Source organism: Cervus canadensis, chromosome 2, assembly GCF_019320065.1.
Source record: "Cervus canadensis isolate Bull #8, Minnesota chromosome 2, ASM1932006v1, whole genome shotgun sequence".
Classification (NCBI taxonomy): Eukaryota; Metazoa; Chordata; class Mammalia; order Artiodactyla; family Cervidae; genus Cervus; species Cervus canadensis.
Window position 1 is genome coordinate 18,822,516 of NC_057387.1, and position 16,789 is coordinate 18,839,304.

Sequence of the window (16,789 nt, forward strand, 5' to 3'; positions counted from 1 at the left end):
AAAAGAGAGAGAGAGAGATCTAAAGGACCTCTCCAAGCTGGTGTAAACAAGCTTCAAGGAGAAAGAGGGTAGATTCTGGAGGACAGCCGAATTTGGTGAAACTAGCTAACCAAGGTGTGAGAAGTTTCAGAGAACATTTAAAAACCTTGAGGGGAAAAATCTATAAGTGAAGTTTGTAAGGATACCAAGGGAAACAGATTGCTGAGTAGAAGCAGGCCGCAAAGATAGGAATAATAGCCTAAGTGTGAGTTTGGAGGGCTCAGACGGTAAAGTGTCTGCCTACAATGCGGGAGACCGGGGTTCAATCCCCAGGTCAGGAAGATCCCCTGGAGAAGGAAATGGCAACCCACTCCAGTGTTCTTGCCTGGAGAATCCCATGGATGGAGGAGCCTGGTAGGCTTACAGTTCATGGGATCGCAAAGAATCGGACACGACTGAGCAGCTTCACTTTCACTTTTTCACAAATCATCACAAGATACCAATGTTTTCTCCTTTAGAGTTTCCTCATACATTATCGTACTTGAGCCTCTCAACCCCAGTTTTCAGGCTAAGGCTAAGGGTGGATCTATGAATCGGCAGGATAACAAGGAGTAAAGGGCAGAGCTAGAAACCATCTCACGGTTCTTCAACAAACTGTTCCAGCGGATTGCTGCCCAAGCCTTTTAGGCAAAGAACCGGGAGAGCGCCCGGGGAGATTTCCTTAGCTGCAAGGCGTGAACTGGCCTCTAGGCGGCGCCGGCGACAGGGAAGTCTAGGACTCCAACCCTGTGGGATACTCCAACCACGCGCCGGTAAAAACCCAGACTTGTAAATCCGCAAAAGCGGCCACCGCCTGCTCAGGGCCTTAAGTGTCCTTAGCTCTAGGTAGTGGGCGGGGCAGATCCTGTTCATCCCTCTCATTGGTCCCCGGGAGTAACGGACAGGTATCTACAGCCAGCCCCGGCCAGAGGAACCTCACTACACACGCTAGCTGATCTTCGGCACGCGGGGTTGGAGTGCTGCAGGGGCATTCGCTAGGGGAGGATACGCATGCGTGCAAAGAATCACGCTTCTCGGCGCCCCTCTGGCTCTGCGAAGGGTAACTGCTCCTTAGGGAACTGTTGGGGCAAACCCCTGACTCCTCCAGGAGTGAAGCCTTTGCTGGTTTTGTGTGTGTGTGTGTAGCCTTCTTCTCTTGCGACCCACGTTCTTCCAGCGAAATTCTCTTTTGACAAGATGTCCTGATGCGAAACTTCAATCACTTACACTGCAGCTTCATTTTATTTCGCCCCAAATACCCTCCTCCCGCCCTGTCGAGCATTCTACGAAAAAGTGCCTCTTACCTCGATCCAGAAACGGGCTTGGAGTACCCTCCCTAACCCCACCTAAATTCTACCCGGGGTCTCCTGGGCCCTGGTTCATCTCCACGCACCATTTCTTCGCTTGTCTCCTTCAGGAAACCTTTCCTGATTAACCCCGGTGGGTCCGCAGCCATCCCAATTACTCGGGAGAGAGTCAAGGGCAAGTTGAAGGCAGAAATTCTGGAGCAAAGATGCTCAGAGTAGCCGACCCGTTCCCGTCCCGTCCCGCCCCGCCCCGCCCCGCCCGCTCCGCGAGTAAAGTCAGGCAGCGGCTCGGGGACACAGCTGTATTGGGAAGCGGAGGCTCCTACATAGTAGGAGGAGGCACGTCCCAGGAGGCCCGAGGACTCTGTACACAACGCGAGTGGCTCAGCCCCGGCCGTCCGCCGTGCGGCCCGCCCGGGGCCCAGTCTGTGGAGGCCCGGAGGGGCGAGTTAAGGCAGCTTGGCTGAGGGAGAGGGGGAGTGGGAGTGTGCCAGTTACCCCCGAAAAGCTGGCTCACTGAGGGGGCGAGCTTCTCACCTCCCACTCCTCTCTCGAGGACAGGGGGAAAAGACAGTCGGCAGTCAATAAATAAACCCGAGGCGGGCAGGGACCCCGGGAGACTCTCAGAGTCCAGGAAGGCTGGAGGTGTGGAACAGAGAGGGAGGTCATCTGTCCTTGGAGACGCGTCCACGCTCACGGCCTCTGAGGGCATGGGCCTCGAGGGCCCTTTTTGAGGCCTTGGAGCGACTCCCTTCAAAAGTTAAAATGGCTGCCGTTAGGGACGGCCGCCTGCGAGGAGGGCCCGACGAAGGGAGGCTTCAGGGGCCCCTGGGGCTTCTCGACATCCACCCTCTTCAGGGCGCGGCCCCGGTGCCCCTCAGGCCGACCCAGGTACAGGAGGTGTCTCCCGGCACCCCCTGAGTACCTGGAGGGGCCTCCCGAGGGGACTCGGGTGAGCAGCGCAGGGGGTGTACGGTGCGAGGAGAAGGGCAACTTCCGGCTGCCGCCCACCCCGAGCCGGGGAGCTGGGGCGGAGAGCGCAGGCCGGGCGGCGGGGGCCGGGCACTTGCCCTCCGGGGGCACGTCCAGCCTCCGAGGCGGGGCACAGTCCCGGGGCAGCAGGCTGGGGCCGGCAAAGAGGGTGGGGGCGGGCTCGGGCGGCAGGGGCCGCGAGGTGAAAGGGGCGGCGGCCGGGGGCTCGGCCTCCTTCCTGGGCGCCTGCGGGCCGTGCAGGTAGCGCAGTAGTTCCTCCAGGGTGGTGACTTCCACGGCCTGCCCAGGACAGCCAGGCGGCGGCGGCTTCACCAGCACGCGCGGCGCGGGACCACCCGCCGCGTTCCCGCCCCGGGCGCGGCTCCGGCCCTCCTTGGCGTTGTTCCCGTTCTGGTTCCACTCCCAGGGACCCCCGGCGTGGCGGAGGTGCTTGACCGGCAGCTCTGGCGTAGACTCCGGGGTGGGCAGGCAGGCCAGCTCCGGCGGGGGTACGCCCTCGGGAGGAGGCAGGAAGGTGGTGTAGAGCTGCGGCGTCTGTGCCCCGTCTCCGTCCTTGGACGGCGGCGGCGGCTCTGGACCCGCCCCATGCAGCCGGGCCAAGCTGCGTAGGGAGAGAGGACGTGGGATCCCGGCGGACTCGATATCCTTGCTCCGACGTCGGTGAGCTCGGCGACAGGCGCAGGAGACCAGGAGGCCAGAGACCGACGCGCCCAGGGCGAAGGCCGCGGCCACACAGGCCAGGAGGAGTGGGATGGGGACTGAGCGGGAGGCTGAGGCTGGCGGGAGGTCGCGGCGCACGCCTGCCAACCGAGAGGGAGGAGAGGGAGGCTCAGCGAAGGTAGGCCCGCGGGAAGACAAGCTCCGAAGTGTCCCTCTCTCCGACTACTGCTCTGCTTTCACTCCGACACAGCCTTGACCCGCTTCAGGAGTCTCCTCCCCTGACCCCTCAACACACACAGGCCACCCAACCACCAATCACACACAAGCTAGAGCCTGGGCCTGGGGAGTCTCATCCCAGCTCCGGCCCCTGTAGCCATGCCAAGAGCAACTGCCAAACTCTGCCCGTGCTGAAGGAGGCGGGGCTGGGAGGGCCAGCTCTGGGGAGGGGAAGGAAGGGAGGCTCCAAACAGGCATTATTAGTGGGCACCAAACAAGGATCAGTGAGGGGCTTAGAATTCTTCAAGAATCGGCAGCTCCACACTTCACTCCTATCCCTCCCAACCAGCCCCCTTACCCTGATTGTGAGCTCCAAGAGTGGAAGACTGGGGCCGGGGGTGGGCATCACTGGGGGGGCTGGGGGTCTCAGGGGAAGGACCAGGACTCTGAAGCACTGATGACAGAGACCAGGTCAGAGCCAGTGAGACTCCTGTTCTTCACCTCTGATACCCGCAGCGGGTCCCCCACCCCCTTTGGAACCCAGAAGTCCGGAGCTGAAGCCTTCATTTTCCTCTGGGAATGGGGACGGGCTTACCATGCAAGGCATTCTTTCATTTCTTTGTTCAAAAACTATCTATTAGGCATCCTATTATGGGCCAAGCACTGAGCTATATGCTAGATATTTAGAATGTTAACCCTTTCTGAGACTCTCTCAGAGTGTCCAGAGTGCTGGTCTGCTGCTGCCATGGGGCATGGACTTGGGTGAGTATGGGCTGAGCATGGTGAAGTTGGGACAACAGAACTCACCATAAGTGGAATCCCCTGTACCAGACTGACTTCCAGTAGCTCCATCTATGAAACAGGGAAAGAAAGGGTGAAGGTGGTGGTAGGTTTCATGAGGAACTGATGGGCATGACCATGCCACAGAAGGAGAGAAGGACAAAAGCCCACACCTGGGATGGTGTCTATGGCCATCAGAGCCATACTCAACAATGGATATAGTTGCCTTTGCCCTTTTTACCTTGGCAGTCATCATGCTCCATGGATTCCTGGTTACCAGTTGGATCCACATCAATCCTAGGAGGAAATGGAGGTGGCTCAGTGCAGGTATACCTCTTGTCCCCTCCCCCAGCCCAGCCCTCAGCCTCCTCTCTTAGTAGTGGGGAGCTTTCTCCTCAGGAGATCCAGGAGCCCCTTACTTACCCACCAGGTGCCCTGATATCCACGCAGCCTCTGGAGCTGTCCCATCCACAGTATGGGTCCTGAGAAGCCAGACAGCTCCTAGGGAAAACTGAGTCATATGAGGCTGGGACCCTCCACTCTAATCACAGTCCATTCCCCTGCCTCTTTGACTCTCACCCTGGCCTGCAGGAGGCTCCTAGCCTGATACTCCCATCCTATCCACACCAATCCCTAGTCCCATCCCTGGCGACTGCCCACCTGCAGGCTGCTTGTGGACATCCCACCACACACAACCATCCCCTGCATTTCCCTGCCACCCCCAATGCCTTTGTGCCTGCAGGCCCAGGGAGCCTGGCCTCAAGTCCCTCTCACCTCCGACAGGCCCCATGCCGGGCACATCGACTAAGAGGGAGGTAGATGATGCAGCCAGAAAAAGCCACAAAGAGCCTGTGACCTTCAGTGTCCAGCTCCAGCCCTATGACCCGCCGTGCTGTTTGGGCTGCCCTCTTCCCACTGCACCTAAGGTGAGGCCAGAAGGAGTCAGACATGGAGCAGGTGAGGCTCCTTTTTCCCTGGGTGAGGTAAAGAAAAGAAGGTGGGGAGGCATACAAGCAACTGAATACAACTCATGGGGCTACCCTGCAATGCCACACAATGTCATCTTCTCTCCAAGTCCCTCTCTCTTCCCCACAACTTCCAATATCGGAGTCCCCACCCATCCCCATATCCCCATCTCCCACCTCACATCCCATCCCTGCTCTGCAGGGGGCCTGCTGGACAAAGGGCTCACCGGGAGGGGCTGTAGGCATCGATCTCTTCCAATAGAATGGGCTCAGAGCCCCCAGATTGCCCCCCTGGGGGCAGCACCTTCAGCACTGTCCCATCATTGGAGCCAAGGAACAGGACTGTGGTGTTACTGTAGGGACCAGCCATGCCATCCACAGCCACCTGGGTCAGCAGGGCCCTGGAGGAATAGGCCTCAGGTCAGGATAGCCTGACCAGTGGAAGATTGAGGGTTTCAAGGACCTGGATACCCCTTCTCTGCCCTTCCCCCGGCCCAGGGTTTCCTTCTTAGCTCTGTCCCTCCCACTTTCATAGGTTCTTCCTCCTATTAATATGATTTACCTTTTAGGGTCAGATAAAGAGAGTGGGTGAGGGGCGGATGGCAGTGGTCAGGATTTTTTAGCTCTATACCTGCTGGTGAGGGTGAGCAGAGGCTGATGGGTGGCAGGTGGCACAGCAGGGTCCAGGAGTGGGTGAGCCTTGATGAAGGTCAGGACATCATCAGGGAGGTCTCGAGAAGAGGGGAACAATGCAGCTACACCTACTCCTGCACAGGATCCGGGCCTGGAGGACACATAGGAAGAGGCAGCCTTAGGGCAAGGAGCGGGTGGTCACAGAGCCTAACTAAGCCCCAGCAGCCTGCCCTAAGGCTGGGAGGCCCCTTGTTCCCTCTGCACACAGACATTCACACTACTGCTTCCCTTCCCTGCTGCCAACCCATGACAGCTTCCTCCCCAGACCTTGGACACCTTGCCCTCTTCTCATAACCTATTTGAGGAGCAGACACTGCTTGCTTCTGCCTCCACCAAAGCCCCCCCATCCTGGGTACCTGGGGGAGGGGACCCTGTCCTCAGACACAGGGGTCCAGGCCCCATCCAGACTCCTCTGCTCCTTGAACTTGCCCTCAAACCCACGCTCGATATCATCCAGGTAGAAGGCGCAGACCGCAGAGCCAGGAATGCTGAGGGAGCCAGAGAACGATGTGGGCTAGGTGTTAGAAGGGACAGCAGAGTGCATCCCAGGTAAGACTTGGCCGCCCCCCTTCACATACCATCTTAGGGGAGAGCCTGAGAGAGCGGGGCAGCCCCTGGGGGCCATGCCAAGAAAGTACAGGAAAATGGAGCTTCCCCTCACCACCCTCATCAGTAGGCTCTGAGGGATGGTCTTTGTTGCTGGGAGGCATGGAGGGAAGGGGACAGACTGGGCTACATTGACTAGTCTAGTACCAACCTATTGGTCTGGGTGGTGAAGACCCCAAAGAGAGCAGAGCGACCATACAAGTTCACAGGCCCTGTCAAGGCCTGTAAGACATCAAAATAGAAGGTAGAGTCTCCAGGGACAGAGCAGTTGAGCCGCAGCTTGAGGAAGGATGTCCAATGGCGGTCCAAGGCCCTAGGTGAGCCACCCATGTCACGCTTACACACACGGGCCACACGGGAGAACTGCACCTGTCGGGAGAGTCGGGGAGGAAGGAGATCAGTGAGAGAGCCCCCAGGCCAGCAGAATGAGAGCGGTTTGGTGGGGTTAGAGTACCAAGAGACCAATGTCAGGGGCACAGCAAAGGAAGGATGTGTGGTTGGTCAGTCCAGGTCAAGGTGAGGGACAGCAGGATGAGGGGACAGAGGCCTGAGGGCAGCTCCACAGTGGGGGTCTGAGCCCAGCCAGGAGCTCTTCCCTGAATGTCTGGCTCCTAGGATCCAGCAGAACCCTCTAGCTACCACCCCCAGTGCCCACCTCCTTACCCTCCCCAGCCGGGCATCCTCCACAGAGACTTCTCGGAAGAAGAAGTAGACATGGTCTCCATGCTCCAAAGCGTGGACAAAGTGTGGCTCTGAGTGGGGAGTGGCAAGAACGGTATGGAAGAGTATCTGTACCTGTCCAGAATCTCCTGATCCCACGCCGCCTTTCCCCTTAGCACACCTGCACACAATTCCCACCACCTGCCCCGCAGCCCTCCCCCTGCACCTCCTCCCCAAGAGCAGCCTCCCTCCCCTAGGCCCACCCTGACCTCGGAGCCACTTGGAGTCGTACTTGGCGGAGCGGAGCGGGGGCTGAGGCCCAAGGCTTCGGTAAACCACAGCGTCACTGGCCTGGAAGTCTGCAGCTGTGGCTGAATACAGGCTGCCCTCTGGAGGGGTGGGTAGGGTGGCATCAGGGGGGCTCAGGGATCTGTATGTTGGTTCTTCTTGGGCCTCCCACACCCCTACCTTGGCCTGATGCTGGCCCCTACCTTACCCCTGATTCAGGAGCATGCAGGAAAGACCAAACTGGGAAAGGGGCTAACATGGCAGCCACATGCCTGCTTCTCACATGCCCAGGTGCACACCTGCAAACACGGCCACATTGGACTGGGTGGCATCAAAGGGGCATCGAGCCTGCCCACTCAGCTCCTCACCCTCCTGCTGCAGTGAAGTTATCTGGAGGCAGAAGGAACAGGTTCTTGGAACCCTTGGGGTGTTGCAAGTCTGGCTCCATAACCCACTTCCTCATGTCCCCTTGCCTCCTTGCCCCACCTCTTCTGGACCCTCCACCCTGGGCACTCCGTCCCCCAACCCCTGCTTGTGCATCCCCACCAAACTGATTGCCCAGCTTGAGTTCTCCTCCTACTCCCATCGTGATGCCCCACCCTCGCCTTTGTACCCCATAGCTGCGGCACACGGGGCTGAATGAGTTCGTTCCACAGGCAAGGAGCGTCTGGGAGTCCCAGGGCACGAGAACGCGAATGTAGTTGTAGCACTCGTCCTAGAGAATCCAGAATTCTATGTCAGCCACAGGGCTCCCTGGGAGTGGGACAGGGGGTCATGGAAGTAGGGTTATCCTCCTTGAGCCAGTTAGAGCGATAGGGGGTAAAGTTTCAAAGAAGCTATTTACTACTAGTCCTGGGGCCTTGGGCAAGTTCTCTGGCCTCTCAGAGCCTCACTCTTCTTTTGTGTGAGATGTGTAAAGGAAGCTAAAAATCATCAATTCCCTTTCCTGTATATTTTCCTCTGTGACTTGAGATAAGAGAAGTAGTGGAGATTTGGGTACAGTGGAGGGTCAGTTGGACAGAGCCTGGAGGCTGGGTCATCTCCTACCCTCAAGATTTTCATCCCACTCCTCACCGTCAGCTTGCCCCGCACGGCACAGTTCTCCATGTCTTGGCTCCTCCATGTTAGATACTGGAGGGAAAAGTAGAAGAGGGAAAATCATGGTGCAACCTAGACCCACTGCACATCATGGTTCCCTTTTGGAGCCTTCTTCCCACCCCCTGGATCCCCATTAGACCTTTCCGGCCTCATCTCCATGCCTCAACCTCCTCCCCCACAGCCCCTTACCTTGTTGGGCACGAGCCCTTCGCCTTCTTCTTGGGCTTGAAGATCAAAGGAGAAAACATGATCCCTGAAGGGATAAGCAAGGAGGGATCAGAGCCAAGCCATGGTTCCCCACTTGAACTCCTGAGTCCCTACCTAGTCCGTGTTCAGCTGCTCGGGGACAGTGTAGACCTCCAGCCCTGTCTTCTCCCCCTGACTCCACACCATGGCAACTATGTTCTGGGTCCTAGCATGTCCAAACCCCGGGGCTTGTACACCTGCACGTGTCCTCTGCAAAATGTTGCAGTGGCCATGCAGGTCTCATGCCTGCCTGGGAACAGGCATGGCAGCCCCACAATGGTGCCACAGCCAGTTTACCTGGCAGCCACTAGCAAGGTCCGGTTCAGGGTCAGGAATCTCTGAAAGTCCAGCCCAAGTTCTGCAACCACAGCATCATCCTCCAGGCCCCGGAACCAGGATAGTGGAGAAATACCTAGAAGGCACAGAGGGGTGGGTGCTGATGCCCTCAGGATACAACACTCCCTCAACATCCTCTCCAACCAGAGGAAACCCAGCCCTGGACATAGTGGATATGCGAGATGAGTTGGGAGGTATTAATAACAGTATTAATAAGGCTATTAATAAACACAATATCAGCTAACTCTGAGCACTTCACCTCTGCCAAGCACTGTGTTAGCACTTGAGCTGCATTGTCTCATTTCAGACAACAACCCTATGAAGTAGGTTGGTACCATCTTATAGATGAGGAACCTGAGGCTTAAAGCCAATAAAAAATTTGCGGAGCTCATTTAGCTTGGGAGTGGCAGGCACCCCAATTCAGATCCTGGTCTGTCTGAGTTCAGAACTGAGCCCAACCCAGTTCTTAGATCTGCCTTAGGGCTAGCGATTCCCTTTCATTCCACATTGTATGCTGTCCCATGTAGACCATTTCCTCACACCATCTCTCCCAGCCCTCTTTTTGCACCCTCCCCTCAAGGCTCTTCACAGACCACCTCAATCCTCCAAGCTTTCTGCCTCCTCTGACCAACTCCAGCATCCACCTGGCCTGATCATGGAAACCAGTCATCAGTGTTCAGAGGGAGCCCAGAGTTCAGAGAGAGAGATGATTTAACATCTGTACCATGATTAGAACTGTGCCTGGCACATGGAAATGTTTGCTACTCTTATCTATCCCCCAACAGTTACTCTCAATAACCTAACTGCCATTCCTTCAACCTTAAAATTACTCTAAATTCTACATATATAACAGGAAGCTGCAGATAGATAAAGGTCTGTCACGGTGGGACAGTGGCCCTTCCCTGTCCAACTGGCCCACACTGGCTGGTGTGAAGCCTGCCAGTGTGACCCCAGGTAAGGACAGGATACGCCCGCTCCCTCCCCCCAGCCTTCTCACTCAGCCTTTCCTCCTCTCTCCTGACTGGGCCTGGGACATTAGGTAGGTCTCACCGTGACGGACCCAGATGTGGTGGTGATGAAGTGGTGGAGAGGGAGGTGAGAGGTATTGGGAACCACTGAATGAGTCCCAAGCCTTCATTTTGTAGCTAATAATAATAGCAAACACATATACATCATTTACTCTGTGCCAGACAGTGTTCTTAGCACTTTACCTGTATTACCTCATTTAATCCCTAAATAACTCTATGAGGTAAAATATTTTTTTTTTGGGCCATGCCTCATGGCCCGTGGGATCTTGGTTCCCAAACTAGGAATTGAACCTGTGGTCACTGTGGTGAAAGCACCAGACCACCAGGGAATTCCTGGTAGAATACAATTATTATCTTCATTTTGCCGATGAGGAGACTGAGGCAAAGAAGGTTAAGTAACTGCTCATAAAGTGAGCAGCTTTAACAGGAATTTGAACCTGCTAAGGTTTGGTCTGAGCAAGAGTCCATGTTCTTTATCACTGAACAATGCTGCCTGGAAATGAAGAAAGTCGGCTGGCGGATGAGAAGTGACTGGCCTCAGTGCCACTCCAGCTGTCTGCTCCTCTTTCCTGTCAACTCTTAGCTTCCGTGAGACTGAGAGCCCTCCTTCAGCTTGCTACTCACACAAAAGGTCTCAGTGTCTAATTGCCAAGACTGAGTGCTGAGCGCACATAGAGGGTCAGGGTACCACACTCACCTTGCAGGTCAGAGGTCAGCAGAGGGAGAGGGTCCTGGGGAAATGCAGCCTGGGTGTGGGGAGTTGAGAGCAGCAAGAGTAGTAGCAGCAAGGTCATGAAGTGGGGGGCACGGGGCATTCTGTGTGGGGCAACTCAGGCCCCAGGGGGTGCCCCCTCACCCATATGCTGGCCCTGAAAGAGAAGACAGAAGTGGGGGAAGGGGCCAAACTTCCTCCACCTTTGAAGTGGGAGGGCTCCTTCCCAGGTCTATCCCCAGAAGACCCTGTGGAGAAGGGTAAGGGATCCTATCTCTGGCACTGCCTCAGTGCCAGCCGGCTGTCACTGTCACTCAAGGCCCTTCCCTCTCCAACTGGCCCAAACTGGCCGGTGTGAAGCCTGCCAGTGTGACCCCAGGTAAGGACAGGATACGCCCGCTCCCTCCCCCCATCCTTCTCACTCAGCCTTTCCTCCTCTCTCCTGACTGGGCCTGGGACATTCGGTAGGTGACACCTCCTGGCCCCCTCTTGCTAACCTCGTCTCAGCTATAATTAGACCCTGAAGCCTTAAAATTATAAATAGTGATTCCTTGGCACCAGGGGGAGGAAGAGGATACCATGTCTGCCTCCCCTCCCTCACAGACCCCCATGGCACCCTGGGAGCGGTTTAGGCACTGTGCCTTGGTAGAGGCAGCTGTGAGGCAGCCATCATCTTGTTTAGGGCTGAGGAGGAACAGAGTTGGGGAGCAGCCCAGGGGTCTTTGCCCTGGTCTAAGCTCCTGCTTCTAGGGCCCTTTCCATTGCTAGGGAGAAGCTGGGTAGGGAGGGGGGCGGGGGAGGGGGGCTGTCTTAGCCAAAAATGAATCTGCATCAAAGCCAGATCAGAGGCTAAATTTAGCTCTGGCTGCAGCTGTCTGCCCGACCACTGTGCCCCCTCCCAGCCTCCCTAGCCCCCTGTTCCCTCGCCGACTCCTAAGAAACCTTGCATGTGCTCAATTTGGAGAAGAGTGGACCCACCCCCTGTGAGAAGCCAGTCATAGAAGGGGCTGTACTAGTGAGGAGATATGGCTGAATATGTCCCTCTCTCCCTTCCTTCCCTCTTTGGGCTGCCTTGGAATGAAAATATAAATAATTCAATGACAGGCAGGCGATTGTAGCCCAAAGTCCAGGAAAAGATAGATATGGTGGAAGTGACTGTAAGACAGCCCTCCTTCCCACCCATCAGCCTCCATCGGCCTTCCCCAGCCAAGCTGACCCTGGCTGGAACCCACAGTGGGAGGTGAACACCAGCTTCCTGCCTTCCCTTGAAGTTGAAGTGAGGGGCTGAGTAAGCCCAGGAAATCAGGTCAGCAAGGGTGAGATTCCCTCCTTTCCGTGAACAGACAGTTATCCTTCACTAATCCTCAGTTGCCTGTCCTGCCATGTCCCCCAAAGAAGAGACCCTGGGCTTCCAGGCTTACCCCATTCCATCTCCCCCACAACTCCACCCTTGGAGCCAGGACCCAAGTGTACCCCACCCCCAATCCAGCGTCACTGATGGGGAGGCTGACGTCAGATGGGATCCCAAGAGAGCTGGAGGAGGGGAAGGGGTAGGAGCACCTAATGATGACCCCCTCCCCAGGGGCAGAGTAGTCAGCTAGCTAACGACCCTCTGGTGCTGAAAGGCCAAGCCTCCCTCTGCCACCCCCCCACCATGTTTCCGGATGTTGGTGCTCCCAGGGGAAGAGAAAGGGACACAGCTTGTCTCCTATCCTCCCCCTCCTGCCCCGCCCCCAAGTTGCCCTGGGCAACTGGTATCTTCACCCAGGAAACAACTTCAGTCTCAGGCAAGTGGGGAGAATGATCTGACCCCCTTCTGCTCCCAGGCCATGCCTACTTCCATCCCTACCCTCAGGGCTATTGCCCTTTCTTTACCTGGGGTGGTGACTCCTGTGGGGGCTTGAGGGGGATCGGAGACCTCTGACCTGATGGAAGAAGGGGCAGAAGGAGGGAAGAGACTGAGTTATACCTCCTTACCACATCCCTTAAAAGTAAATGTGAACATCAGGAGAAGTCTGAGGCTAGGGTAGGGGAGATGCTGCCCTGGAACTGGGGGACGCATTGACATTGAGCTTGATTACAAAGGTGCTGGCCATTCATGCCTAGAGCTGTGAGGGCAAGGGCAGGGACTGGGGCTGGACCCTACCCAGAAAATCCTGGAACTTCAGGACCAGTCTTGGGCAAAGGGGCGATTGGGAGAGTTTGGAGGGCATGCCGACCACTCCCATATGAAAACCTTCAGAACCCAGCAGCTGTCTGAGCAAAAGCACCCTAGCTGGGGACAATAGAGGCTAATTTGCATATCATTTGCATGTTCTTCATCCCTAAGCAAAATGCTCTAATACCAAGCACCCCCAGCCCCTTCTTTCCCTCAGAGCAGGCCCTGCCTCCCTCCCACCCAACCTCTCTCCACCCTACCCCCCACTTTAGACTGGATTAGTCCAGCCTCTGAAAACACTTGGTTGGCCATTGCACTGGCCCCCCAGACTTAACTATGCTGTCTTTAAGAGGGCTTCCCATAGATGATTTTAGTGAGCAGCATCTGAGTTGCCCCCATGCAACCCCTGGCTTCGGGAAAGGCTTATCCTGCCAGGACCAATCCCAGCTGCTTCACACCCCACATTTGGAGCAAATGGGGGAGGCCTGGCCAGCTCTTTCTCCCCCTCCTAGGTTCTCCCCTTGCTGGGAAGAGGAAACAGCCCTTCTCTCTCCTCCTGGCCCTGCAGCCACCTCTGGGGAGTGGCCAGGGTCATAGCCAGATTCTAGCAGGGGGCTGGGGAGGGGATGGAGAAGGGGAGACCCGGCTGGGGACAATAGCAGGAAGCCTTCAGGCTGGTCGCCGGCCCCAGTCCACGTTCCTCTAAGGATGGGGTGGGGGGTGGGGGGCGCACCAAGGAGCCTCAGGGAACAGGCGCCTTCCCTTCTCCAAGACAGTTCCTCTCACCCTTAGCTATCAGCCCCAGGCTTGCTACCTACCCCCTCTCCCTCCCAGCCCCGAACGAGGATAATCCAGGTGTCTAGAGCCTCGCCTGAGGTGGGCCCGAGGCCAGGGGCTCGACGTGTCTCCCCCTCACTGGATCTGGGGCTCGGAGAGGGGCGGGTAGCAGAGTCTGGGCCGGGACCGGGTCCCAGAGCCACGTTAGCGGGAGGAGGGGCTGGAGGGGCCTGCAGGCGCAGATCGAACAGGGATGGGAGCGGGGGTTGGGAGCGGAGGCGGGTCTCCGAGGCCAGGGAAACAGGGCCAGAAGCTTGGAACCGAGGAGGGCGGGCCTGCGGCCAGCGCAGAGCGGGGTCCGCGGGCTGGAGATGCAATCGTCAGCCGGGCTCTCCGCCTTGCGAGACCAAGGTCTAACAAAGCCCCTGGGCGAGTGGGGTGAAGGAAGGTTATGGGCTCTAGGATTAATGTTCCTCGGGGGCCCATTCCCGACTCTATGATCAAGTCAACCCCGCTGGGAGGTGCTAAGATTCCCGCTTGCACAATGACAGAGGTGCAGCCGGAACATCAAAGTCTGGAACGACGCGTTCTCCTTCCCATCCCTGCAGGGAAAACGCTAGGGTTCGTTTCCCCACGGGTCTCGAAGCCTTAATCTCTCTGCTGGGGAGGCAAGAGACCAGGTTTTCCACCCTCTGTAGGATGCGCGCCTCAAATAATGCCTTTCGCGCTCCTCAATGCAAGGGATGCGACTCGGAGAAGCCAGGTCACAAGAGGCGCGCAGACCTTGCGCCCCACAGTGCCCTAGCGGGGCTCCCCTCTTCCCTCGGTTCACCCCAACTCCGCTGACCCTCTCCGTCATCCAAGCACGACAGAGCGCTGGCGCCCTCCCGGGTCCCTCTGGCACTTCGAAGCTTACCCCCGGCCTTCGGCGCCCCGATCCTCCCCGCCTCCCTGCAGCCCAGCCCTACTCCGGGATACTTGCTCCGAGATCCGGGTCAACGGGAGAGAGATCGCAGCGGTCGAGCAGCGGCCGCGCACCGCGCCGAGTTCTCAATCGGCTGGGGCCCCAGTGAGATGTGGTGAATGACCGAATTGGATGGAGCTTGGATCTGGGCTCCCGGGCGCTGTCAGGTCGCGCGAGTCCTGGGTCCCAGTCGCAAACCCCACTCCCGCCGCGGTTCCGCGGAGGAAAACAATGCGACCGCCCGGAGCTCTGGGCCGGGCCCCAGCCGCCCCGCCCGCATCCCGACCGGACCCGCCTCCGGCCCGCCTCGGGGTCCGTATTACTAATCGGGCTCTCGGAGGCCGGTTAGACACCGCCTTCTCGACACCTCTCCACCAATAGTTCTCGGAGGAGGAGGGGCGTCGGGAGCACCGCCCACCGAGAGGGCCTGGCCGGGAGGCTGAGCAGGAGACCGTAGCCAGGCGCGAGATCCACGGACAGTCGCTGCGACCCGGTCAGAGGAGGGGTCACACGCTTTAACATGGAGAGGCCCTGGGAAGAACTCTCACAAGAGGAAGGAACAGCAGCTGGGAGGAGAGACAGACAGGAAACTCGAGGACCTCGGCTGGGCTGGGCTGTCAGAGCCGGCGTGACCCTCCCTCTCGTCTCTCTCCAATGTCTTTGACCACCCTGCTCCTGGGTACACCTCTCCCCTACTCTGCCCCCAAACCTCTATTCCTCCTCTCCACTCTTTTTACATCAAATCGTTTATTCTTCTCATGTGCCTCCTCTGGTTCATCCTGACTCGGGTAAGGGAGACCTAGCATGCATTTGAGGGCTTGAGGCCTGGAAAAGGAAAGGAAGATGTCGCCAGGAAATTTGCCTTATCTTCATCATCTCCCCTCCTATCCCTACTGTCAAAGCAAGATGTACTTAGGCCAGTAGGCCAGAAACTAGGGAGCCAGGAAGTCAGGGTGGCCAGCAGTTAGGCTGCTGGTTGATGGAAAAGGACAGGTGAGTAGGGCTGAAGCCAAAACAGAGATGTGGAGACTGGGACAAACTGATTCAGAGAGTCACACAGAAAGAGGAGCAACATGGGACCTGAAAGAAAGGAAAAGTAATCAGCTGCCCCAACCCGACATATCCTTGCTGCCCCACAGGCAAGGATTAGTGATGTCCCATTTTTCCTCAGGGGGCCCTGGACATCCCTCCAAACAGCAAAACTGCCCTTTCTCGATCCCCACCCTCTATAAAGACCCTTTGATTCCAGGAATGTCAGTGGGGAGGAAGAATGAGGCTACTTCAGACAGCTCTGCTTAGCTCCCACCTTGGTATTGCCTGCTAAGATTCTTCCCTGCGTGGGGACTGGGACAAAAGACGTTCTCAAAATTCCCAGGATAGTGGGTGGCATGGGAGACATTGATATTATTGGATAGTTTATCTGAGCAGGCACACACACACACACACACATATATCCTGGTCTCTGGACTTTAGGAAAGGAGAGGCAGGGGTTTGCTACTCCTGGACAGTCTTTAATGGAGTGAGATCAGGGTGGATAGCATCGCTGACTTGTGAAGTGAAGTGAAGTGAAAGTCGCTCAGTCATGTCAGACATAAACATATACACACACAATCACAGAGACAGAGATGGAAGGTGAACCAATGAGATAAACAGAAACAATGGGACTCTCCTTACACAAGGTTAACTGCCAGGGGATTCTTGGGTCCAAAGTAATCCAGTGGTCAGTCAGGGCTCTTTTGGGAGAAAGACACCTCAGAATATAGTCACATGGAGGTCAAAAGAAATGTCCCCAGTTCCTAGTACAGGGCTTCGGTATTATGTGCTCTCTGGAATTTCCCTGGAGGTCCACTGGTTAAGACTCTGTGCTTCCACTTCAGGGAGCGTGGGATTGATCCCAGGTTGGAGGACTAAGATCCAAAAATATTAAAATATGTTCTCATTGAATAGAATAGTGAATGGGGATTAAGGTATAACTCATTTGAAGTTTAGGGCCCAACTAAAATCTCAATTCAATCCAGTAAATATTAAGCACTTACTTCAAATATAATCTACTGTGGAATGTGGTTGGAGTGTTTAAGAAAACACCATCTATTTGAACTAAAACGAGATTTACATGTACTGAATGATTAAAAAGCAATACAAAATCTCGAAAAAAAAAAAAGTCTCCCCCCCCTCCCCCCACCACAAAGTTACATTGGACATAATCCCTAAATGAAAGAAAAGACAGTAAGTGTCCTTCAGGATAACTGCAGGGAAAGATGTTGGATACATTTTATCAAGGAGG

General features: G+C 56.5%; 1 protein-coding gene across 3 annotated transcripts; it reads right to left on the reverse strand.

Moving 5' to 3' along the window:
• Positions 1 to 1,613: 1,613 nt before the first annotated feature.
• SEMA6C (semaphorin 6C) lies at positions 1,614 to 14,992 on the reverse strand. Of its 3 annotated transcripts, XM_043457928.1 has the most exons (20): positions 14,524 to 14,992; positions 12,482 to 12,531; positions 10,592 to 10,763; positions 8,828 to 8,942; positions 8,474 to 8,537; positions 8,261 to 8,317; positions 7,800 to 7,901; positions 7,486 to 7,576; positions 7,168 to 7,287; positions 6,902 to 6,990; positions 6,390 to 6,607; positions 5,989 to 6,120; positions 5,571 to 5,723; positions 5,167 to 5,340; positions 4,749 to 4,895; positions 4,398 to 4,475; positions 4,216 to 4,271; positions 4,002 to 4,046; positions 3,553 to 3,648; positions 1,614 to 3,118 (listed from the first exon to the last, which is right to left on the reverse strand). In XM_043457928.1, the coding sequence occupies exons 3-20, from the start codon at positions 10,707 to 10,709 to the stop codon at positions 2,079 to 2,081; spliced, it is 2,895 nt and encodes a 964-aa protein (XP_043313863.1). In that variant the 5' UTR covers positions 10,710 to 10,763; positions 12,482 to 12,531; positions 14,524 to 14,992; the 3' UTR covers positions 1,614 to 2,078. The 3 variants fall into 3 exon arrangements, with proteins under 3 accessions (XP_043313863.1, XP_043313873.1, XP_043313877.1); XM_043457938.1 differs by lacking the exon at positions 3,553 to 3,648; XM_043457942.1 differs by lacking the exons at positions 7,486 to 7,576; positions 7,800 to 7,901; positions 8,261 to 8,317; ... (3 more) ...; positions 12,482 to 12,531; positions 14,524 to 14,992 and adding an exon at positions 7,395 to 7,478 and having other exon boundaries at positions 7,191 to 7,287.
• Positions 14,993 to 16,789: the final 1,797 nt, after the last annotated feature.

Coding starts and splice junctions, on each gene's coding strand:
- SEMA6C (XM_043457928.1), bottom strand. CDS start 10,709: ATGCCCCGTGCCCCCCACTTCATGACCTTGCTGCTACTACTCTTGCTG. Junction 7,902..8,260: donor CCGTGCGGGGCAAGCTGACG/GTGAGGAGTGGG, acceptor TGGATTCTCTAG/GACGAGTGCTACAACTACAT. Junction 4,896..5,166: donor GATGCCTACAGCCCCTCCCG/GTGAGCCCTTTG, acceptor GCCTCACCTTAG/GTGCAGTGGGAAGAGGGCAG.